The sequence below is a fragment of the Schistocerca cancellata genome, chromosome 3 (assembly GCF_023864275.1).
Source record: "Schistocerca cancellata isolate TAMUIC-IGC-003103 chromosome 3, iqSchCanc2.1, whole genome shotgun sequence".
In the NCBI taxonomy this organism is placed as follows: Eukaryota; Metazoa; Arthropoda; class Insecta; order Orthoptera; family Acrididae; genus Schistocerca; species Schistocerca cancellata.
Genome location: NC_064628.1, coordinates 594,093,750 through 594,118,586, shown reverse-complemented (window position 1 = coordinate 594,118,586; position 24,837 = coordinate 594,093,750). Strand labels below are relative to the sequence as shown.

Here is a 24,837-nt window from a genome sequence, read left to right as displayed (position 1 = left end):
GCATAGCATTTTGCCTCGTGCTATGTTCCGTGACTGCTCACACCCACTCATATAGCTTGCCAAGCTGAGACAGCAGAGGAAATGAATTTAGCTTTACTTTTTTGAACAGAGATAACTTTTTACAGATAGTTGATTTTTAAACTGTTTTACTATTATTGTTCAAGTTTTCCTAATTATAAAATGTTATTTTTTATCTTTGAAGATGAAGAAGCTGAAGGAAAGTTAATATTCCTGTACACTGTTATGAAAGGAGGAGCAAGCAGCAGCTATGGCTTAAATGTTGCCCGCATGGCTGGTATTCCAGGACCCATAATAAAAGTAGCAAAAGATTTTGCTGAGAGAGTAAGAGCTCAAAGAATCATCAAAAGGTAATCATTTAGTATATTTCTCATGCACATTGGTGACTAATGTAAACAAATGTGAATTAACAGGAAAAAAATTGTCCTGTACCAGAGATGATGCTATAATTGGTGAATGGGCCAATTTTACTTTAGAACGTGGTAGTTATTCTCTGTTGGGAATATTTTTTTATAAGTTTTTACCCTCTTATTTGTTACAGTTCTTTTTAAAAAAGTAAATAATGACTTTTAGAGTTCATAATGCATATTTTTGTGTATATGTTGCACTACATTAATTCCATTGAACATTATTTTTCTGCTGCCTGCATCTTGTGGTCGTGCGGTAGCGTTCTCGCTTCCCACGCCCAGGTTCCTGGGTTCGATTCCCGGCGGGGGTCAGGGATTTTCTCTGCCTCGTGATGTTTGGGTGTTGTGTGCTGTCCTTAGGTTAGTTAGGTTTAAGTAGTTCTAAGTTCTAGGGGACTGATGACCATAGATGTTAAGTCCCATAGTGCTCAGAGCCATTTGAACCATTATTTTTCTGCTACACAAGCAAGTCCTTTATGTCTACATTTCCCATGATCCATAGCTTCCTTTTTTAATGTTACTTAATGTAATAGGTTCTGAAATTTCTCTCTCTCTTGCCTCCTCTTCACTCCCACATACCCCTCCAAGACTGTTTTTAAAAGCTGTTCTTTCTTAATGTAAGTCCAATCCATTTTCTTTTCCTGCTGTTTATTACATTCAGTAATTGTATTTTGTTCTTTTAAGTGCCTCTTCATTTTTCTTTCTATCTATAAAAGTATTCTTTCCAAACTTTGCCAAGTCCACATCTCAAAAGTCTCCACTCTTGCTCTATCTTTCTTCCTTGTCATCCACTTTTAAATGCCACACAGGAGTACATTCTATACGAAACATTTTATTAGATTTTCTCTCAAATATTTGTGCACATTGCTGCAGAAAACTCTCCTTTTGTCATTGCTATGCTGATGTTAATTTCTGTGCTGCCCCTCCATTCACTTTCTATCCTGTTGAAATGTTCCCGGGTTGAATGTGTGGTTCCTGCCCACTCGTCTCTTGTAGGGTGCCTAGGAAGCTGTTTTCGTGGGTAGCTAGACAACATACAGGCAAATCATATTAATGAAGTTTATGACAGTAATTGAATTGACAATACTTAACTTTGATTTACAAGTCATGTTACAAGCAATTGGGGACATGCAAATAATCAATATCTTTCGCTATATACAATGTCCATGCAAGTAATGGCTATGAATCACAAGTCGTGGCCCTTGTGGTGCTCTCTTCTAGTCTGGGTCTACTAGTGTCTGGCTGAGGCTGGCAGGAATAGTGCTTGTATTCTCTTCGGATAGAGGCCGCTCCTGTTGTGGTGCCATGCTAGTCAGCGTACTACTGGCTGACGTCATCTCACAACCTTCTCTGCTCATGTGTTCTTCATCTTCATGCTGGTGCCTGTCATTAATCTGAACATTCACCCCCCCCCCCCCCCCCCTCCAAAGTGACAGACAGACTTTCATTGGGAGAGGCAGGAGTGTGAACACATTGCTGGACCAGAAGCTGTGGCTGCAGGGGACATCAAGCTTCTGGTCATACCCCATCATTCGGCCTTCACTCTGGCAGAATCATCTCTCAAGAAATGACCAGAAGAGTACGCGTGCTCCTCCTGATGCCATGAGCCAGCTGAAGAAGGCAGCGACTGCTGCAGTGTGGGTGGGTCCAACTCCATCGATAGGATGAGAGGAGGTGGAGGAGGCGAAGGCTCCGTCTCAGAATTGTCTCTCGGTGTCGTGATGACACCCTCTGGTGGCTGCTGTGACTGCGCTGTCATCGGGATCCATGAATCTGGGGGAAGAGACACTGAAAGATCATCATGCACATGACTGAGGTGAAGTTGATTTTGATGTCAGTGCTGCAAGCCATCTGGACCTGAAATAAGATACATGCAAGTGCCAAATTGGACGATCTCATCTCGCACCCACCATCTGCTGCTGCTAAAAGCCCTGTAAAAGACAATAGCATGTGGCATGAAACAATACTTGCGGCCTTCCTTCGGTGCCGGATGCTGAGGAATATGGAGTATGTGAAGAAGTGTCCAATCGCGGCGGCTGTGAAGTAAATCCGCCAGCAATGGTCCATCTTGTGGGTGCAAATGATAGGAGGAGAGAAACAGTTACAATACTTGATCCCTGGTGTGTGCGGAGCAAAGTTTGACCACCTGCTGCTCGAAGGTTCTGACAAAACATTCCACTTCACCATTTGACTATGGGTGGAACGTGCACTTGTTATATGCTGTATGCCATTGTGTTCACAGAATATTTCAAATTCATTTGACCTGAACTGAGGGCCATTGTCTGACACTATGACTTCAGATAAACCTTCAATGCAAAAAATAGAGTAAAACACCTGAATTCTGCTATGTGATGTTGCCGAGTTCATTTTCACAGCAAAAGGAAACTTGCTATACAAATCAACCATAATCAACCAACTAGAGTTCCAAAAAGGTCCCGCCAAGTCTATGTGCACATGTTGTCATGGTGATTGCAACTTAGACCAAGCAGAGAACTTTTGTGGTGGAGCAGACTGATTTTCCACACATGTATGACACTGTGTTCTGTTCTATTTGGGTGTCCATACCCTGCCAAGTACAGTGTCGACACACTATCTATTTCATACGAACAATCCCCCAGTGCCCTTGGTGAAGTAACTGCAACACTTCTTTTTTCAAAGCTTTAGGGATCAACACACGTGACTCTTCACTGTCATTTTGAACAAGAATCGCATCTTTCTGTACAGCGAAGCTATGCCAATGGGCAAAGTATCAGCACATTACAGAGTTCTTTATGCTATGCAAGGAATGAAGCCAAGATGTGCGAATGTATGTTAGCAAAATGTTCAAATCTGAATCAGCTTCTGTGGCTTGTGCAATTTTCTTATAGTTCGGAAGAAAAGATTGAAGCAGTTCAGAATCCTGAGGATTGATGTGACACCAAGATGCAGCAGGAGCGTCAAAGCCAGTATCAGGGCCAATCAGAAGACGTGAGAGTGCGTCCACTTACCATGTTGAGCTGTCGGACGATGCACAATCTCATACTGGTATTTAGACAACAACAAAGCCCATCTTTGCAACTTTTGGGCAGTTCATAAGGGAACCAGTTTTGTTGGATGAAACAAGGATTGCAAAGGCTTGTGATCTGTTATTAAGTAGAATTTTCTGCCATAAAAGTAGTGGTGGGATTTGGTGACACCATTCTCAGTAGCCAAAGCCTCTTTCTCAGTTTGTCAATAGTTACACTGAGCTTTGGACAACACTTTTGATGCCAAAGTAATAGGCCTGTCTTTATTACCAATTCTGTGTGAAAGCACTGCACTGATTCAGTAAGAGGAAGTGTCAACTTGCAGTACAACTTGTTTGTCAGGATCAAAGTGAACTAAGCATTGATCACTGAGCAATGCATCTTTAAGTTTGTGAAAAGATACTTGGCACTCATCTGTCCAAGCAAAGGGCACAGTCTGCAATGTGATGGAGCCATGATTTGTGCAGCATTTGGTATGGACTGAATATAGTAGTTCATTTACCCTAAAGCTGAATGCAATTTTGTGACATTGCAAGGAACTGTCAAATCTCGTATGGCTAACAAATGTGACTGAAGAGGATGTACACGTTGATTGTTTATGACATGCCCAAGTTACTGCAATTCAGGTTTTAAAAAATCATGCTTGTCCAGTCTACGCTTTAGTCCTGCATCAGACAACAAACAAAACAAAGCACACAAATTCGCAATATGTTCTTCAGGTGTACGACCTGCTATGACAGTATCGTCCAAATAGTTTGAACAGTTTGGCACTTGTGCATTCGGCTGTTCCAAATAACATTGGAAAATGACGGGTGCAGAAGCATTGCCAAAAGGCAAATGCAAATATTTAAAACAAACCCAAATGAGTACTCACTACACACACTTTTTGAGATTCTTCATCAAGCAGTATTTGAAGATATGCATTGTGCAAATCAACTTTTGAAAAGTAGCGTCCGGCACCTAATTTGTCCATGAGGTCCTCTGGGTGTGACAATGGATAAGTATCAATCACAGTTTGTGGATTGACTATAGACTTGGAGTCAACACAGAGGCAAATGCGACCTGAAGCTTTGGGGGCCAAAACCAGTGGACTTGCCCATTGACTAGCTGATATGGGTGCAGTAACTTCACTATCTTGCAATTCTTGAAGTTCAGCCGCAACTTTGCCCCATAATGCAATGGGAACAGTTTCTGGCCAGGCAACATTTTGGTTGAGCTTTGTCTTTCAGAGTAGTGTGTGCAACAAAATTGTTAGCCTTGCCTAAACCTCCAGAAAAGAGTTCCAGGAATTCTTTTAGCAAGCTAGCTACACTGTTTTTTGTCTGGAATGCAGACACTGACAACACATTGTCCTGAATGTTAAAAGTCAAACAAATCGAAAGAATCAAGACCAAATATGTTCTCACACTCACATGATTCCAGCACCCTAAAAGTCACTGTTCACATATGTGACTGATACATGGCAGGCAAAGTACATTTTCCGAGAATAGGAATATCTTGTCCATTGTAAGCTGTCAGTCGCGTGCTAGTTTTAGACAGGTGTGGGGAGCCTAATAGTTCATATGTGTGATGATTTAGCAATGTGAAAGAGGCACCCATGTCCAACTGAAATTTCACAGGTTTCCCACAAAGAAGTAAATGAACAAAAAATTTGTTTGACTGGCATATCACTGGAGAAACTGAGTGCTTGCTAGGTTTGCAAATGCCTGTTGCAGACTTTGAATATACTGCATTAATGACATGGGCCTTGTGACTAGATTTTTGTGAATGGACCGAATTCTTATTGTTGTTCCATTTCAAACATACGGATTGTACATGTCCTTTTCTATCACGAGCATAACACTGAGCTTGTCAGGAGGGGCAGTCTTGGTGTTTGTGCCATGAATAACACCGAGGGTAAGACTTAATTCTGTTTGCCTGTGTAGCCGCCTGTTTAGTGAACCGCTTATGCGGCATGAAGTGTTGTTTACTTGGCATGGCTGGCACAAGCTGCCACTGAATGGGCCAATCACAAACAAGGGATGCAACCCAGTAAATAGCTGGCCCCCCAAATTTATCGGCTGACAGGGCACCTGAATCGTGCTGTTGTAGGATTTGCACTACCTGCGTAAATGATGGATCGGACTGTTTCAAAATCTGTTCTCTGAGTTCGATATCAGGTACATTGTACACGATCACATCACAAAACATAACATCTGAATATAAAGCAACGCAAGAACATTTGAATTTGCATTTCCTCATCATACCCTGCAAATCTGTTACCCACTCATGATAAGTTTGTTCTGTCCATTTTTTACAATAAAAAAGTTTATACCTAGCTGTTACACATTTACTTGCTGGTCATAACAGTTATTTAGCAACTGTACCACCTGTTCGTTAGTAAGTTCACCCAGAGTGCCATTAGAAAATAACTTCTTAGTTAAATGGAGCACTGCACTTCATACCATTGATAATACATATAGAAGTTTCACAGTACCTGGTACGTTGTGAGTTAGTATGTGTGCCTTGATCTGGTGCAACCACTCGAGCCATTCCTCTTCTTGTTCGTGAAACTGTCCAGAAGGCGGTATAGCAGTAGGTGTTGTTGTAGGTGGTGCAGCAATGGCTAGTAAGTGCTGTACTGTGTTTAGCAGGGTCTCCACCCTGCGCCTAGAACTGAAACATCTGCATTAGCTGTTTTGCATCTAACGCTTACAGCTGTGGTGCCTGAGCAGGGGCAGAATATGTGGGGTGGGCATTTTGGAAGTGACAAATACAAGAGACCAACAAGGCAAGTATGGAAAATAAGTACAAAAACAAAGACAATTTCTGCAACATCCACCTGAAAACAGTTTGTAGCAAATACGAAAAGAGTCTGTTAAAGAAAGTAAACACACCTGTAAAGTACAGAAAAGAAAAGATTAAATTTTTAGCAAACACAAAACAAAATTCCATGGCCGCCAGGCACTGGGTTCATTGTATAACTCATCGTCAATTGGTGCTTTGCCCACTCGTCTCTTATATGGTGCCTAGGAAGCTGTTTTCTTGGATAGCTAGACAACATACAAGCAAATCACATTAATGAAATTTATTACAGTAATTGAACTGACAATACTTAACTTTGCTTTACAAGTCATGTCACAAGCAATTGGTGACAGGTGAATAATCAATGTCTTTTGCTTTATACAATGTCCATGCAAGTAATATGAATCACAATTCACCTCTCTTATAGTGCTCTCTTCTAGTCCAGGTCTACTAGTGTCTGACTGAGGCTGGCAGGAGCGGTGCTTATTTTCTCTTTGGATAGAGGCCGCTCTTGTCATGGTGCGGTCCTAGTCAGCATACTATTGGCTGACATCATCTCACACCTTCTCTGCTCCTGTGTTCTTCATCTTTATGCCGGGCTTGTCATTATGCTGAAACAGAATGAAACAGTCCAATACTTACCTTGGTATCTGTCACTGAAATAAATGGTGGCATAACTTTTAATTTTATTGCTCTTCCATTAAAGATATTGTCTATGGTCCAGTTCTTTGCAATTTTAGGCAATTTATGATATGCTAACTATGAAACAATTTATGCGAAACTAAGAACAATGCAGTCTTGACATCACAAAATCTGCTGCAACACTGAGATGTGCATGGCTACCACCATGCTTCTTTTTCAGTTATGAATGTCAAAGTTATATACATCATTATTTGAGTGAATACATTTCATAAATTACAGATAAGGCTTTACAATTCTGAACAGCTGATTAATTATTCCAGATTTGTTTTTACATGAAATTTTGTGTGGAATATAATTTAACAGAAATACATTCTCTAACTCACATAAATATATCATTTTATTTTTCCAAATATTGCTTCATATAAAAACCTTAAATATTTCAATATTGTGTGAAAGCATTTGTTCGTAGCACATTTTTGCTGTAATTTTACATCCCAATCTGTGTTTTTTTATTGGAATAACATTTTCAAAAATTGTTGAAAGTGGACAAAAGTGAATATGCTTCACATATTCAGAAAGTTATATGAGTTTCGCAATTACTGAACAGTTGGCATCAATCTGTGCATTATGTACTGTCCAATTCTGCTACATTACACTGTTTCCTTTGTATTTAAACCTTTGCACATTTTCTAATATTTCTCCATTTAGCTTTATCTTTACCTTCTATTTCCTCCAAATGTCATTACTTTTTCTTTATTGTGGGGCCTGCAGCATATATTATTTCAAGGTAGGACATAATGCTGAGAAATGGAAAACAGTATCCTGCTTGGTATTTTATTTTAATATATAAGTTTATTTCATCTTTATTCCTTCAGCAGTACATGTTCAGACATTGTAGATGGACATATGTCAATTACTTTTGTTTTGATAAATTTCTATACATGAAAAGAGTACAATCACGTCCCATGCTATAGACCTAAATATGAGGGTCTTTTTTTCAACCTCCAATAGGCTATAAATAAAAGACAAGTTCATAGAAAACAATTATTTTGTTACCAAAAGTTTTGTACACTCATGGTTATTTTTTAACATAATCACCGAAAAGATTGAGACATTTATCGTACCTGTGGACGAGCTTTGCAATATCCTCTTCAAAAAATGTTGCAGCCAGTGATTGCAAATGAGCATTGATGTTGTTTTGGAGATCTTCATTGGTTTGAAAGTGCTGCTCTCCTAGCCATGTCTTCAATCAGCATTCCTCTTTGTTTGTTTTGAATGACCAAATTTGCATTTGACTTCAGGAATTGTGTTGATCCACGACAATGCCATCCACACACTGCTGGCACAACCCAACGGCTTCTGGAACAATTTCAATGGGACATTTTCAGTCATCCCCCATACACCCTGACCTCGCACCCAGTGACTTTCGCCTTTTCTCTGAACTGAAGATGTCAAATGTCTCAATCTTTTTGGTGATAATGCTGAAAAGTAACCATAAGTGTACAAAACTTTTGGTAATAAAATACTTGTTTTCTATGAACTTGTCTTTTATTTATAGCATACCAGAGGTAAAAAAAAGGGCCAAAAAAAGGCCCTCATAGTACTGCAACAAGCAGCTCTGTGAAATATCTTTAATTAGTAATAGTCTTGGAAACATAGAAGATACTAGTTGCAAAGCCATGCTGGCAGAAACCTGAGTGAAGTCTGCTGGCCTGCAGTGAAATAGTGTCAGTGTCAGCTTCATTGTCATTGTAGTAGAGTGATTTTGTGTTTTTAATGAGTCTGGTAGTACAAATCATTTCTAAAAGACAACAAAGTTCAGTTTTATTTATTTATTTTTGTGTACCTACTGTTTCTTTTTTTTCAAATTTTAGTAACAGGTTAGGTAGGGAGCATTCTTGGTGTGTGCAGATGAAGTAGGATCTGACCACAGTTTACAAACAGCTGTGGTGCTTTTGGCCACAGTCATCCATCTGCAAGCAAATCCATCTGCAAGCTGTTGCCTTGTTGTTTAGCTGTGGCAGGAAAACTGACAAGTCGACTGGGACACTTAAACAGTCGCTTGTTTTGTCAGTGAGCTTTGCTGTGCAGGCAACTTCCAGCGTACGCGTCATGAGAGAACCACACTCACCACTGGGTGAGTGGCAGGTTGTAACCCATTCATGTCACTTGAGGCGGACATTGAATGTGGACATTGGCTGTCTGGTCTGGTACATTCACACTGTGACTGAACATGTGGCCACTCCTTTAGCAACCTCTGAGCAGGCACACAGAGCAGAGATCTGTTAGTTATCAGGAGATCCAATTTTAGGCATGTTTTGGAGCCCTTTAATAAGTTAGCATCCAGGATTGGAAAGGAGTCCAATGTACACTATGATGATGCCTGTCACATGTGCTCTGAGGCCATTCTCAGTTCTTACAGGTGACTGGCAAAAATGGCGAAAACTGTTGGGCTCACTTACAGGGTGCAAACAGAGCTTATAATTTGCAGTATCATACCCAGAATTAATAGTTCTTTGGTTTGGAGGTGAGAGAATGGTCTCAACCAGAGGCTCCACCAATTCTGTGATGGTCTCAACTGCATATTCCTTGACCTGTGTTATGGGCTGGAAAATTAAAGGCATCAGCAGAAGGAAGTACTCTAATGTTCTCCGGATGACATCAAGAGACAGCGTGGTGCTGGGCTGCAAGACTCACACATCTCTCAATTCAGTTAACTTGCCCGAATGTGTAGCAGATCCTCTTCTCTGGTTAATCTGCTACATCGATCTCCCAACAGCTTCTTCCCTGAAGATATGTTGCTGGTTAAGGGAATTTACTAACTACTTTTCTATTCTTGAAATAATTTGTGTACTCGTGGAATACTTTTCAATTCAATCAAAATATATTTTCAACCTTCATAAACAATAACTTCAGCAAGCTAACTCATTCTTCAAACATTAGAATCATTTATACTTCTTCAAAATAGCTTACATGTGTCTCACTTTAATCATAACTGAGACATGAAAAAATTTAAAAGTCTCTATTCTCATTGGAGTCCAACACATGAGTGTCCTTAGGAAACTACTTTCAACTGTCCGCTAGTCTTTTTACAATCATCACAGACATTAAAGAACACAGAATACTACATAAACTTTTCTTGTTCTTCTTTGCACATACACAAAACTCTGTGGACCGTACAGCAAGTACTTGCCTGCAGCCGTTCGGTCACCGTGTCCATCTTTTTCCTCATGGCTGTTCTTTTTTGACCTGCACATACAAATAAACTATGTGCAGTTGGCTGATTCTTTTCTCCTACTCACATCTAAAATATTGGGTGTTCAAAACAGTGGAAGGCCGAGTGATTCTAGAATTTCCTCCAAAATTCTCGAAGCACTACATATTCCCCCCCTTAAATTGAACACGCGATATTTTATAAAATCATTAGGTTAACTTATATCACATACAATTCTAACAGTATACACTGCAACACTGCTCTTTGTTCTTATTTATAGTAAACTTTAACTAACTTTTCCTTCATTCTACTCTTACACTAAGTTGACATCAAACTCAAATATTTAAGGGTACTCTGATAAGTTTTCCTAATACTTAGAATTCGTTAGGACTCTGTCTCCATTTCTAATCGTAAACTTCTGGTGTCACTGACCCTTAATGGTTGCTCTTTACACTACCATTCTTTACTGTTTTTCTTTTTCTTTCTTTAGTACTTATCCATATCATTATCTACAGTTTCTCGTAGTCTGGAGGAACTCTGGGCAAATAAAAGTGTTCTCTCAGACTCTCTTAAACACACAACCTGACACTGCTAGTAAAATGGAGAATTCAAACTTACCAGTTTGCCATGATACTGCCCTTTCCCTTTTAGGCACAGTACCTATGCCTTACCTATGGGTTCACTCTATGAATGCTCTTCCTCCTTCCATTTTGGTATGTACACCACTTTTAACTTTTAGCTTCCTAATCTATGTTACAGGTCAATCCACTTCTTGGTGCCTCTCTCCATACAGTATAAATCAGCCTCTCTTGGGTCTGCCTATCTGCCCTTTTCAACCAATAAGTGCTGGGTGTGCCCTCCTTCTCCTTCCTGAGTAGGCTTCAGAGTTCATTGCCCCAATATACATCTTAATGTACACCATAATTAAATATTATCTGGTAAAATTAAAATCTATTTCACACTTCATACTCACTCTTTAATACCTCACTTCATATCCTACAGTCCTGCTTTACGCAACAACTTCTACACTTCCAGCATACATCATGCCTACATCCGTTATTCAGTATTCTTATGCTTACTTGGGTCCTAAGAGTCCCACTATTTTACATGTCATCAGAATATTTAATAGACTGACCCTCCTTAATAATTTCTCCTCTAGCTTATGTCCCCTTTCCTTACTCACATATCCTCCTGATACGTACTGGATTTAGAATTATCCTAGCTTTTGTTCTTATACATCTAAATATTTTTCAGTACTTGCGTATATGTGATGTAGAACCGCCACTGCAAACAACAATGTGTGCATATTTTTCTGTGCGCATACTCTCCCCCTACAACACTTGATGGGTCTAATAACATTTCATTCTGTACTTTCCCTGTTTGCATCTTTGTGTTATGTTGTGTGTATGCTTAAATGTGTTTGTGTATCCTGATTCTTGGGCCGACTTATGTGAAATAAGTTGAAGGTTATAATGAACCACAGAAATTGAGAAGGACTTAAGTGATAGAAGTATATGCATATGGACGGAGAGAAAGATAGATAGGTACTCAATAGAGAAGTAAGAAAGGAAAAAGTAGAGACAGTTGGTAAGATTGAAGAAGTGAAAGAAGATAGCCCCAAAGACAGAAAACCCTTCCCAACCCCCTTCCCCAGGATTCCTACTACGCCAGTACTTGAGTGAGAAGCTGGAGGAGGTATGGTGTTAAATGTCTCCTGCAGAACGGACATTCTCACCTTCACATTTCAAGCCCCTGAAGAAAAATCTTAGCAACACCTACTGAACGGCAAATGGAGAGGAATCAGTTACACTTGTGTGCGAGGGTTGTCTGAGAGATGGGGTGTGTGCTTAGTGTTAGTCATGCTTGTACTTACACTATCCACCTCTTCCATAAGTGATACAAACCGTCCCCTTTACATTACATCTCACAAAAGGTACCAACTATTCTATAAAAATATACATTATGACAATATAGTTGCTTAGTCATTCACTTTACACTATATTTCATACACACATAAAGTACTCTATTCAGTTTCTGATGTCTAGATATCACTTTGTTTGGATAGGACCACGATGATATACTTTTCACTCAAATAATATTTTATTCATTTCATTTCATGTCTAGAGATCACTATCCACCTGTGATTCTCTTAAATTGGTCCTAATCTTGTAGTCATATCTGGTTTCCTACGTACTAAAATTGTAGAATAGTTTAAGAATTCAAGAATAGATTACAGAATAGTTTAAGATTTGAAGGAAATTCAGTGCAGGAAAAAATAGTACAGAAGGAACACCGAAAACAACTAGGGATCTGATGGCTGTCACTCCGCCCAGTAGCACAGAACATTAACATCCCTGGGAGACAGCTGTGACTCCGCCCCAATCCCTTGGATCTGATATTAACCTCACTTGAGAAAATGCGAACTGGTACTTTTTGTTAAATTTTGTGTGAAAGTCTACCCACAACAAAACAATCACCACTTTACTACATAACACATCAGGTAAAGTTATTCTGTTTTCTAATCTGTGCTGGACAAGTTTGAATTCTTTCCATGAGTCATCTCTAACATTGCTATTATTATTATGTTTGGAAAAAGCAACAGTGAAACGTTTCTAGAGATTATACCCTCGGTAATTTCTCGATCTATAATTATCTCAAAAGGTTCCACCACACTACTTACATTTATCGTGTCAAAGTCGGCAAATTTTTCTCTGACATTCCATTCTACATTATTTACTCGTGAACCGACAGCTCGTGTAGTAACAGCTCATATACTAACACCTGGAATTTTCAGTTGAATAATCGATATTACATCCTTAGGTCAATCTGTGTTCTCTTTCAAAATATTCATTTCTTGAAACTTCCTGGCAGATTAAAACTGTGTGCCCGACCGAGACTCGAACTCGGGACCTTTGCCTTTCGCGGGCAAGTGCTCTACCATCTGAGCTACCGAAGCACGACACACGCCTGGTACTCACAGCTTTACTTCTGCCAGTATCTCGTCTCCTGCCTTCCAAACTTTACAGAAGCTCTCCTGCGAACCTCCTGAAAGAAAGGATATTGCGGAGACATGGCTTAGCCACAGCCTGGGGGATGTTTCCAGAATGAGATTTTCACTCTGCAGCGGAGTGTGCGCTGATATGAAACTTCCTGGCAGATTAAAACTGTGTGCCCGACCGAGACTCGAACTCGGGACCTTTGCCTTTCACGGGCAAGTGCTCTACCATCTGAGCTACCGAAGCACGACTCACGCCCGGTACTCACAGCTTTACTTCTGCCAGTATCTCGTCTCCTACCTTCCAAACTTTACACTCCTGAAAGAAAGGATATTGCGGAGACGTGGCTTAGCCACAGCCTGGGGGATGTTTCCAGAATGAGATTTTCACTCTGCAGCGGAGTGTGCGCTGATATGAAACTTCCTGGCAGATTAAAACTGTGTGCCCGACCGAGACTCGAACTCGGGACCTTTGCCTTTCGCGGGCAAGTGCTCTACCATCTGAGCTACCGAAGCACGACTCACGCCCGGTACTCACAGCTTTACTTCTGCCAGTATCTCGTCTCCTACCTTCCAAACTTTACAGAAGCTCTCTTGCGAACCTTGCAGAACTAGCACTCCTGAAAGAAAGGATATTGCAGAGACATGGCTTAGCAACAGCCTGGGGGATGTTTCCAGAATGAGATTTTCACTCTGCAGCGGAGTGTGCGCTGATATGAAACTTCCTGGCAGATTAAAACTGTGTGCCCGACTGAGACTCGAGCTCGGGACCTTTGCCTTTCGCGGGCAAGTGCTCTACCATCTGAGCTACCGAAGCACGACTCACACCCGGTACTCACAGCTTTACTTCTGCCAGTATCTCGTCTCCTACCTTCCAAACTTTACAGAAGCTCTCCTGCGAACCTTGCAGAACTAGCACTCTTGAAAGAAAGGATATTGTGGAGACATGTCTTATGAAATTAAATATAACATTACATACATTTTCACAAAATTTTAATTTTCCACTAAATTCAGATTCTACATTATTACACTTGTCTTCAATGTCCAATTCTAATTTCTGGGCCAACTTTTGAAATTGGTCATCCTGCTTTTGGCTCAGTTCAGTAAACATGATTCATCTGGATAGTTAAGGAATTACTTAATTCATTCTTAAATCTAATCACAAATTCTCCACTTTATCATTTAATACATCAAACTTAAGATCTAAAACTTCACCCTGTGCTTCTAGCTTTTCACTTAAAGTAGTACTTATTTTTTTCCTCAAAGAGGCAATTTAAGCAGTTGAAGTTACACATTGTGCTTCTAACTTTTCTCTTAAAGAAGCAATTTGAGCAGTTGAAGTTACACGCTGTGCTTCTAACTTAGCATCTAATCTAGTTAGAGCTTCACTCTGGGCTTTAATTAAATTAACGAATTCAGACAAGTCAGGCCCTTCTTTAGCAATTCTCATAGCCATGGCTGGTTCTGGTGTCTCTCCAATGGTTGTATACTGTCCATGCTTGTATAGACTTTACCTCTTATCAGTATCTAAGACTAATTTCAATTATACCAATTACACAGTAAAAGTTCCCACCACAGTATTTTGTAACACTTCTAACTGGAGTAATAAAGTTTTTTTCACACTCACCTGCCATAGAATTCTTTCTGCATATGTCAGTGAATGTGTAATCAGCGCTAGTGGACAGCATTGGCGCCGGCGGCATCGAATGTTGGTTTCAGCATCGTCGGTGGTGAGCGGACACAGAGTCAGAACCGGTGAGCAGCAACTGGTGTAGTTGGCGCTGGTGGCTGGTTCCTGTGTCGGTGTCGGCATGATGTATGTTTGTGAGGACTGCTTACACTCCACACCTGATCTTCTTAGTCAAAAAATTGAGGTCTTGTCTCCAGTTTTCTTCACTATTACTTTCTCAAGTCTTTTACTGCGTTGCACTTGCAACTTTCTTCCACTGGTTTATTGGACTCAATACAACTATTGGAAACAGTTCTCTTATCTTATTATGACCTGTTGCTATGGCAACTCATATTATCTTCTTCCTGTTTCTGTCGTAAAATTCATATTTTCTTTGGGTCCTGTCACTTAGGTCGCCATGTTCTAACATTCTCCATGTGTGGCAAAAAATAATATCTTCTTATTTTCCGTAATGTGATGATCACATATACAAACTTTACTGTCAATGTACTCGCCGATTAACAATGTAATCAGCTCAAAATACAATACATTTCTTGAAGTTCACTTAAATATATACCTTCCAAAGCCCCACTCAACAACATTTATGAGAGAGTTGGTTTAATAACTATTCCTCTTCTCACAATATCGTAAACATGCGTCTTGACTTCTCAGAGTCCAAGACATGAAAAAAAATTTAAAAGTCTCTATTCTCATTTGAGTCCAACACATGAGTGTCCTTAGGAAACTACTTTCAACTGTCCACTAGTCTTTTTACAATCATCACAGACATTAAAGAACACAGAATACTACATAAACTTTTCTTGTTCTTCTTTGCACATACACAAAACTCTGTGGGCCGTACAGCAAGTACTTGTCTGCAGCCGTTCGGCCACTGTGTCCATTTTTTTCCTCGTTGCTGTTCTTTTTTGACTATGTGCAGTTGGCTGATTTGTTTCTCCTACTCATATCCAAAATATCGGGTGTTTGAATCATTGCAAGGCTGAGTGATTCTAGAATTTTCTCCAGGATTCTCGAAGCACTACAGTACAAACCCTCAGTTTAGCAAGATTAATCTGATCACATTATATCTCTTGTTTTCATATGTACCACATTCTCATAACAAGCAGTTTCATTTGTTCTACTTGAAAGTACTGTTGTCTGTGTAAATTATTTTGTCTTACTGCATTTACATTGTTTACTTTGAATGTAACTATCATATTACATGTGATAACAAAAAATGATCATATCAGCTAGCACTTCCTTCTACAAACAGTTTCAGTTGTAGGATTCCATGCCATAGGTCATGGGTGCACTACACAGAGGCAGCAGCTACTTGACTTATGGACTGCACACGTTTTTTTTTTATTTTTTTTATTATTTTTTTAAAGCTAGGCAATAGTTTGAGATCTTTTGATGAATGCCTACCAGATTATATACAGAGAAGAAAATCAGTACAGACACTTTGAGTGTCAAGCTTTTAACAGTAAATTTTTGAAGCGTTTTGAATTTACTGTCCTCTAGGAAAGGTGTCACATTCAAATTGTGCTCAGAACCATGAACTGCATGAAATCTTAAGTAGAAAGCTCTGAAACATTTAATGAGTCATTGAGCGTATATTGAAAAGATAGGTTATACTCTGTAAAGAGAAAAGAGGGGGGGGGGGGGGGGGTGTTCATTACAAGTATCAAAAATATTACGTCTATGAGGATGACAATTGAGTCTGACTGCAACGTTATCTTGTCACTAAAAACAGGCATAGGTGAACTCAGCTGAGTTATTTGACGTTTTTACCAGCTTCCTGATTCCACCAAAACAGTTATAGAATCATTCAAGGCAAGTCCATGGCCATAAGCCCAGAAGTATTCCAATTATGCAGTGTTAGTTGGAGGCAACTTTAACATACCAAATATAGGCTGGGAAACTATGGATTCATTACGTGTTGTACAGTCAGTCAGTCCTGTGCAGTACTTTTGAATACATTTTCTGGAAACTGTCTGGAGTAGCTAGTTTGGCAACCCTCATGAAATGAAAATATTTTAGACCTTGTAGCTACAAACAGGCAGGAACTTATTGAGGGTGTCAGTATGAGACAGCAATTAGTGATCATGATGTCATCATAGCGATGATTGTTACTAAAGTTAATAAATCTGTCAAAAAGGCTAGGAGAACATTTATGCTAGAAAAAGCAGACAAGCAGTTGTTGGCATCCCACTTACAAAATCAATGGACATCATTTAGTTCCAATATGATGGACATAGAGGAACTGTGGAAAAAATTTAAAGAATTTTAACTCAAGCTCTGGAGAAATGTGTGCCAAGTAAGTAGAATAAAGTTATGAAAGACTAGCAATGGTTTGATAGTAAAATTTGAAAATACTGAGGAAGCAGGGACTGCTGCACTATCAATTAAAAAAAAGAAAAGAAATGCAAATGAGGACTGGCAAAGCATAACAGAAATTCATGTGTCTGTAAAAAGATCAATGAGCAAAGTCTACAGCTGCTACCAGCAAAAGATCTTGCCAAGATCCGAGAAAATTCAGGTCCTACCTAAAATTGCTATGTGGGTCGAACAGTTCTGTCCAATCACTCATTGACCAGTCTGGTGTAAAAGTAGAAGACAATAAAGTCAAATCCGAAGTTTTAGATTCTGCATTTAAAAAATCATTTTGTAGGAGGGTGATCTGGATGACCAAATCATTCTGGGCACAGACCGTTCCTCAGACCAGGTGTGAACACTTGTGGCCCACATACATGACATTGTTGTTTGGGTACATGAAGTGAATGAATGGCTGCAAATAGTCTCCAAGTAGCCAGTCATAACCATTTCCAATCAGTGATGGGTTCAGTTGGGCCAGAGGACCCAATCCATTCCTTGTAAACACAGCCCACACCATTATGGAGCCACCACCAGCTTGCTCAATGCTTCATTGACAACTTGGGTCCATGGCTTCGTTGGGCCTTCACCACACTTAAACCCTACCATCAGGACTTACCAACTGAAATCAGCAATCATCTGACCAGGCTACAGTTTTCCAATCATGTAGGGTCCAACTCATATGGTCACAAGCACAGGAGAGACACTGCAGGTGGTGTCGTGCTGTAAGCAAAGGCACTCATGACAGTTGTCTGCTGCCATAGCCCATTAATGCCAAATTTCACCACACCATCCTAATGAATATGTTCATCATACTGCCCACATTGATTTCTGCTGTTATTTAATGCAGTGTTGCTTGTCTGTTAGCACTGACAACTCTACGCAAATGCTCCTGCTCTTGGTTGTTAAGTGAAAGCCGTCAGTCACTGTGTTGTCCACGGTGAGAGGTAATACCTGAAATTTTGTATTCCCAGCACACTCATGACACAATGGATCTTAGAATATTGAGTTCCCAAATGATTTCCAAAAAGGAATGTCCCATGTGTCCAGTGCCATCTACCATTCTGAGTTCAGAGTCTTTTAATTGCTGCTGTACAGCTGTAATCACATCAGAAACCTTTTCACATGAATCACCTGAAAACAAATGACAGCTCTACCAATGTGGTGCCCTTTTATACTTTGTGTTTGCAATACTACTGCCATCTGTATATGTGCATATTGCTATCCCATTACTTTTATCACCACATTGTATACGGTCAGCCATGGATGAAGAATGACAGGCAGATTCCACATTCCTAGATTTTTAGAAGGTGCTTGAGTGAGATAGTGTCCCACTGCAGACTGTTAATGAAGGTCTAAGCATATGGATTAGGCTATCAGATATGCAAGTGGCTCAAAGACTTTTTAAGTAATAGAGACTGCTACGTTGCTGTGGGTGGCTGGTTTCATCAGAGATACAAGTATGATCAGTAGTGCTCCAGGCATGTGTGACAAGACCAAACTTATTCTCTGTATATGTAAACTATCTGATGGATAGGGTGATCAGAAGTCCACAGCTGTTTACTGATGACACTGTAGTGTATGGAGAGTGTTGTTGAGATGTGGTGTTGTCTAAAAAGCAACATGCCAAGGCAAGGTTGGTACATTGCAACAGAGCCACAAGGAAACATAGTTGCTGCCAGAACGAATGACAAAAGAGAGATGGTATCACGTTCAGAAGAGTTTCCATATGCCACTGCATCAGCATGTTTGCTTATGGAAGAATGGAATGCTGCTCAGCCCAGACAACAATCATCGTGAAAGATGACAGCTTTGTCTCTCTACTAAGCCAGCAGTGCAAGAATTATATTTGACAGAACTCTGCATAAAAGTTTGTGTCAATTGTACTCTGTGAGAAGAGAGTAATATCTTGTCCTGTATTAAGTGATACATTAATTTTGAGTGACAGTAATAAATACTCATGAGATTCCTGTGGATGTGGATTATTATGAAATTAAGTGTTTCCTCCTGTTGAAGTTGTAATAAAGTAATGTAATATTTTGGGTTTTTAGTATTGTCTCAGTCCCCTCCAGGACTGAAGCTAAGAACCCACCTCTGTACCAGTGAGTGTTATTTCATCTGGTATTAACAGTTGAGTGACTGTAGGAGACTACAGGACACTTAGAATTTCTATTTGGCATCACGAAGTGCAGCTGGCTTTAAATTTAGAAAAATATAAAATAATGCAGATGATTACGAAAAGCAAATCTGTAAATGTTGAAATACAGTGTTAATGATGTACTGCTTGACATAGTCACATTGAGGTTGCCGTAGGTTTCCAGAACAAAATTAGATGCTACACAAAATCATCATTGGCAGAAGAGTGAAAGCAGCCCAGAAGAAAAAAGCTTACATGAATTAGTGTGGGCCCAGATGGCCAAAACAAAAAGATGAAGTAGTCAAAGATATTTTGAAAACCTCACATTTATGTCATATTTGAATACAAACAGTTCAGTAAGGTTGGGTTATTTCATGTGCCAGTCATATTGTTACCATATTTCAGTTTAAATTATGAAGTGCAAAAATGCATGTAGTTACTGATCATGAGAATTACAATCAGAAAGGCCAAAACCAAAGCAGACTTAACAGTGAAGATGGGACATCATCAGAGTTATCTCACAATGCAGCAGAATTGGAGCTGTTATAACTATAGCATTCATTTGCTTATAGGACAGACCTGAATAATCTATGAGAATATAATTAAAATTTCTCTTCTGTGGCTGTAAGAATAAGAGCCTATGTAATGTGTTCATTAAAGCTATTGTAGGGACACACAGCCAAATGTAAAATATATTTATCTGAGGAACTTAAGATAAAATATAATTTCAAAAAGAGATATAAAATTTCTTCAAGTCATTTATTATGGTTCATTTATAACAACTGAAGAGCTAGAGCATTTGCCAAGAAGCTTTTTTGTGTGTGAGTTTAAAACTTGGGGAAAAAATAGAGCTGGTGCAGACATCAAAGCTATCAGGTTAGACTGTGGCTCTGATTTTGTGAACTTTAAGTTTGATTCATTTCTCAGAGAAAGTGGGATTGGGCATCAGGTTAGTGAGGCTGGACAGGTCAATTTGTGAACTGGCATAGTGGATGGTATTTGATTCTGGTTTAGTAAAGCAGTATTGGGCAGGGGCATGCCATAGAATTGTTTATACAAATAGCTGTGTTTTTCATGGGTTGCTTATGGTAAGACTGTACAGAAGTTATGGAAGGGTAAAATATTTTCTTAGAACCCTTTAAAAATGTTAGGTTGTCGAGCCCTTCTTTGTATACCAGATCAAAATAAAGCAGAGTGGGATGCCAAGGCTAAGAACCTTGTTTTTGTGGGTTATGAAGAAAAAATAAATGACTAAATGGTACAGATTAGTTGAGCCACTGAAATCCAAGATCACTGTGTATGGCAGGAGAGTTGTTTTTCTGGAGAATGAGGCCAGGACAGACAGTACCAGACTACCAGCTGTAAGTGACGATTCCTGTATGTTCTGTGTGCAAGAACAGCATACAGAAAGAGGTGAGGCAGGGGAAGTAATGGAAGTCAGCAGTGCTGAGAGTGATAATGCAGGCAGTAAACACAGCCTAGGCTACATCCCAGATGCTCAGTCAGTGGTAGACAGAGGAGATTGAGTTGCTGCCAATGGATCCTGATGCTCCAGAAGATGAGCAGCCAGTCAGAATGTCAAACCATTGACCCAGGAGTATTTGTATTATGTCACCTATTTGGTACATGATTTTTTCCAGTTGTGGAGAAGGTCCTGTGAACTTGGAGGGCATCATGTCAAGGAGTGACTGGATAACAGTCATGAAAGAGGAAATAGTGTGTTTCCACAGCAATACTGCTTGGGAACTTGTGGACCCACCAAATACTAATGGTATCATAAGTAATAAGTGTGTATGTAAGTTGAAGAGTAATACAGATGATGCAGTGCACTGTTGTGTGAGTCTTGTTGCTAATGCAAAATGAAACGATGAAAAATTGAGGATGAAACAATGACTTAATTGTGATAACAAAAGATTGCTACTCACCATATAGGAGAAATGTAGTCACAGACAGGCACAACAAAAAGACTGCTAAACAAATAACCTTTTGGCCAAAAAGCCTTTTTCTGAATTAGACCCCCCCCCACCCACACACACACACACACACACACACACACACACACACACACACACACATTCACGCAAATGCAACTACCACACACTTGACCACTGCCTCCGACTACTGAGCCCAGACTCCCTTGTTGCTAAGGGATTTACTCAAAAGTTTGGTATAAATCCCATAAATCTTGACCTTAAGATTAATAATTTTGATATTAAAACTGCTTCTCTGTGTGGAGACTTGGAGGAAACCATTATCATGAAGTGACCAGGAGTTTTTGCATCAAAAGATAATGAAGGTAAAGCCGGTAATCTATCTGAGGCCACTTTTGGTTTAAAACAATCATTTATACAGTAGAATGAAAAGGTAAAAGTGTACTTTTGGACCTGGCTTATGTTGTGAATGCTGATGAAAATTTTGTGTTCATTAAAATGGATTATCTGAGCATTTTGAAGTTAAAGATCAAGTGGAAGCCAAGTCCTGTCTAGGTATATGTACAACTACAAACTGGGAGGAAGGTAATTTAAAACTTGGTCAGGAGGGTTATATTGTGGATGTGCTAAAACACATTAATGTATTGACTGCACTGCCATAGGAACAGTAATAGAGGCTGGGCAACAGCTTTGGGATGTGCAGGGTGATAAGGTTCACGTGCCATATAAGTAATGTGTGGAAAGTTTGCTATATATCTGTGCTTATACAAGAGTTGACATTTCTTATGCAGAAAGTGTTTTAAGCCAATATAGTTGTAAGTCTACTAGTGTGCATTGGAGAGCAGCAAAAGGAGTCCTTCATTATTCAGCAGGACTGTGAACTATGGCATTGTGTTTAAAAAAGGAGTTTTAAAGTCTGCATGTAATTGGTTTTGTTGAATCAAATTTTGTATATGGTTTAACTACTGGTTGTTGCAGTAGGGGAGTGCTTTTGTGATTAGGAAAATATAGTTCCATGGGAGAGCAAGAAACTGCAGGATATTGCCACATCAACTACTTGAATCTGAGTATGCATCTTTAAACTCTGTAGCCAAAGAGACAGTGTATTTGAGATGGCTGGCAGGAGAATTGTTAAATAATAAGTATCAACATGCTATAGTCATTTTTCATGATAACCAGAGTTCTATTGGACTGTCACAAAATTCTTTGGTGTAGTGTAGATTTAAACAAATCTGTACTAAACACATTTTAATAGACATTGTTTGAAAAGAAGTACCAGTAAGATTGTTGTTAAGTACTTTCAGTCAAAGGAAACAACTGTTGGTGTGTAACTCTTCAGGCTTTCCTGGCAATCTAATGACATCTTGGGTTGTCGGGTGTTCTGCCGGATATCAGCGTCGTACTTGCACGATATTTCGGTCACGTAGCTCGTGGCCTTCATCAGGTGCGACCTGAGACTGTCTCAGGTCACACCTGATGAAGGCCACGAGCTACATGACCAAAATATCGTGCAAGTACGACGCTGATATCCGGCAGAACATCCGACAACCCAAGATGTCAACTGTTGATGTGTTAATCAAACCACTTGCTAGAGAGTAACATGTTTATCTTACTCATAAATTGAAATTGTCATGAGATTAAATGGTAGTGTTGTTATATTGGTAATATGGCACTTTATTTTTGACAATAAACCACTGATTATTTAAAGAATCAAAGTCCCATGTATAAAACAGCTTCAAATGTCTGATTACTTTACAAACAATGGAAAATTGAGGTAGGAATATCAGCAATGTAGGATAAGACAGATTGGTACCTTAAAGAGGACATGCCAAGTTGCAGATAGGCACATTATACCTTTCGGCCACAGCTTTCGTCAGTGAAAGAGATACACACTTGCCATTCACACACACAAGCAAGCACACCTCACACACACAGGACAGACAACTCTGGCATCTCGGGCCAGAGATGCTGGAGTTGGCAGTTGTGTGTGTGTGAGTTGTGCTTGCTTGTGTGTGTGAATGGTGTCTCTGCCTCTCTTTTACTAATGAAGGCTGTGACTGAATGCTTCATGTAAGTGTCTTTTAATTGTGCCTGTCTGCAACTTGATGTGTCCTCTTTATGGTATGTGGCAATCTGCCCTTGTCGGGTGAAAGCTTATTTTGTGGCAGTCTTTTTGTTGTGCCTGTCTGCAACTCAGCATATCTGCTATATTGCGAGTAGCAACTATCCCTTTCATAATGTTGTTAATGTGTTAAATATTTGACAGTAAACATATAAGCAGGAAAAAGTTTGAAATTATGATTAAAGGTTCCTGAGATTGCCAAGTGCTCTTACTATGAAACACTGGGTGAATATACTCTGCATAATTTGCACTCCATTTTAAGATCGAATTAGATGTACTTTTCATTTTAATTGATCCATAGTAAAGAGATCCTCTGGGATGTGGATCATATCAAAAAAAAAAAAAAAATACCCAATAAATGTTCACAAAATAAGAACAGAGATGCTAATGTACCTTCCACAGATCACAAATGAAACTGCTCATATGTACATTTACAATATTTTACGGACTGACACACAGTTTTTTTGTTTTATTATTATTATTATTATTATTATTATTATTCTCAAAAAATTCCTTCCAGAATTCAGGTGCATCTTATACTCAAAGTTAATCTAAAAATGTTTGGTATTTGACTTAAAATTCCCACCAGTCTTAAAAATGGCCATATATTTGATGCCACAAGAAACCTATCTCTTTCTGACAACATTGGATTCAACCGGCAGCAGCAGAGCACTGATACAATGAACATGAGAGGCTTGCTAACACTGTTTCCCTCCCATCCTGCCATCACAAACCCAGAACACTGTCTAGCCTATGATGCGTCACTGCAGTCTACGGTACCTGTAGCTGGCCGGAGTGGCTGTGCGGTTCTAGGTGCTACAGTCTGGAACCGAGCAATCGCTACGGTCGCAGGTTCGAATCCTGCCTTGGGCATGGATGTGTGTGATGTCCTTAGGTTAGTTATGTTTAAGTAGTTCTAGGCAACTGATGACCTCAGAAGTTAAGTTGCATAGTGCTCAGAGCCATTTGAACCATTTTTATATTACCCGTGAACTTGATAGCAATTTGTGTTATCACTAACAGTATGACGTTATTGTTAGCAGCTAGTTTTGTAGTAGAAAAAATAAAAGGTATTCATATGACATGGGCTATAAATTGAAAGTAACAGCATATGCAAAAGGACATGGAAACAGATCAGCTGAGTGGCATTTCGGCCCTCCATGGAGAGAAGAAGAAGAACAAGAAGAACATTCGTGATTGGTGGGCTGGCAAAGTAGTACTGAATGCAAAATGACCAAAACTAGCAGATGATGCATTCGAATGGATATTGGGACACAGTCAAAATGGCATTGAAATTAATACAAAAATGATTGAAATACACGCTCATAAGCTAATGCTTCTTTAAGGGTGGGTTGGTTGGTGCTATAGGTTTATGAAGTGTATGGACTTAGCATGCAGAGCAAAATATCTCAAAAAATGCCACAAGAATACGAAGATAAAATATTACCTTTTCATCACTTTATTATTCAACATCAAAAGAAAACCACTATGAAACTAAGACAAAAATCGAATATGGACAAAACTCCTCTGACATTTGATG

The 24,837-nt window shown here is 39.5% G+C and overlaps 1 protein-coding gene across 1 annotated transcript in view; it reads left to right on the top strand.

Moving 5' to 3' along the window:
• Positions 1 to 24,837, top strand: part of LOC126175467 (DNA mismatch repair protein Msh3-like) — a 415,279-nt gene that overhangs the window by 368,493 nt on the left and 21,949 nt on the right. Inside the window, exon 18 of the mRNA XM_049922278.1 lies at positions 203 to 368. Coding sequence (XP_049778235.1) covers positions 203 to 368 — 166 coding nt within the window. The remainder of the gene's footprint in view (positions 1 to 202; positions 369 to 24,837) is intronic.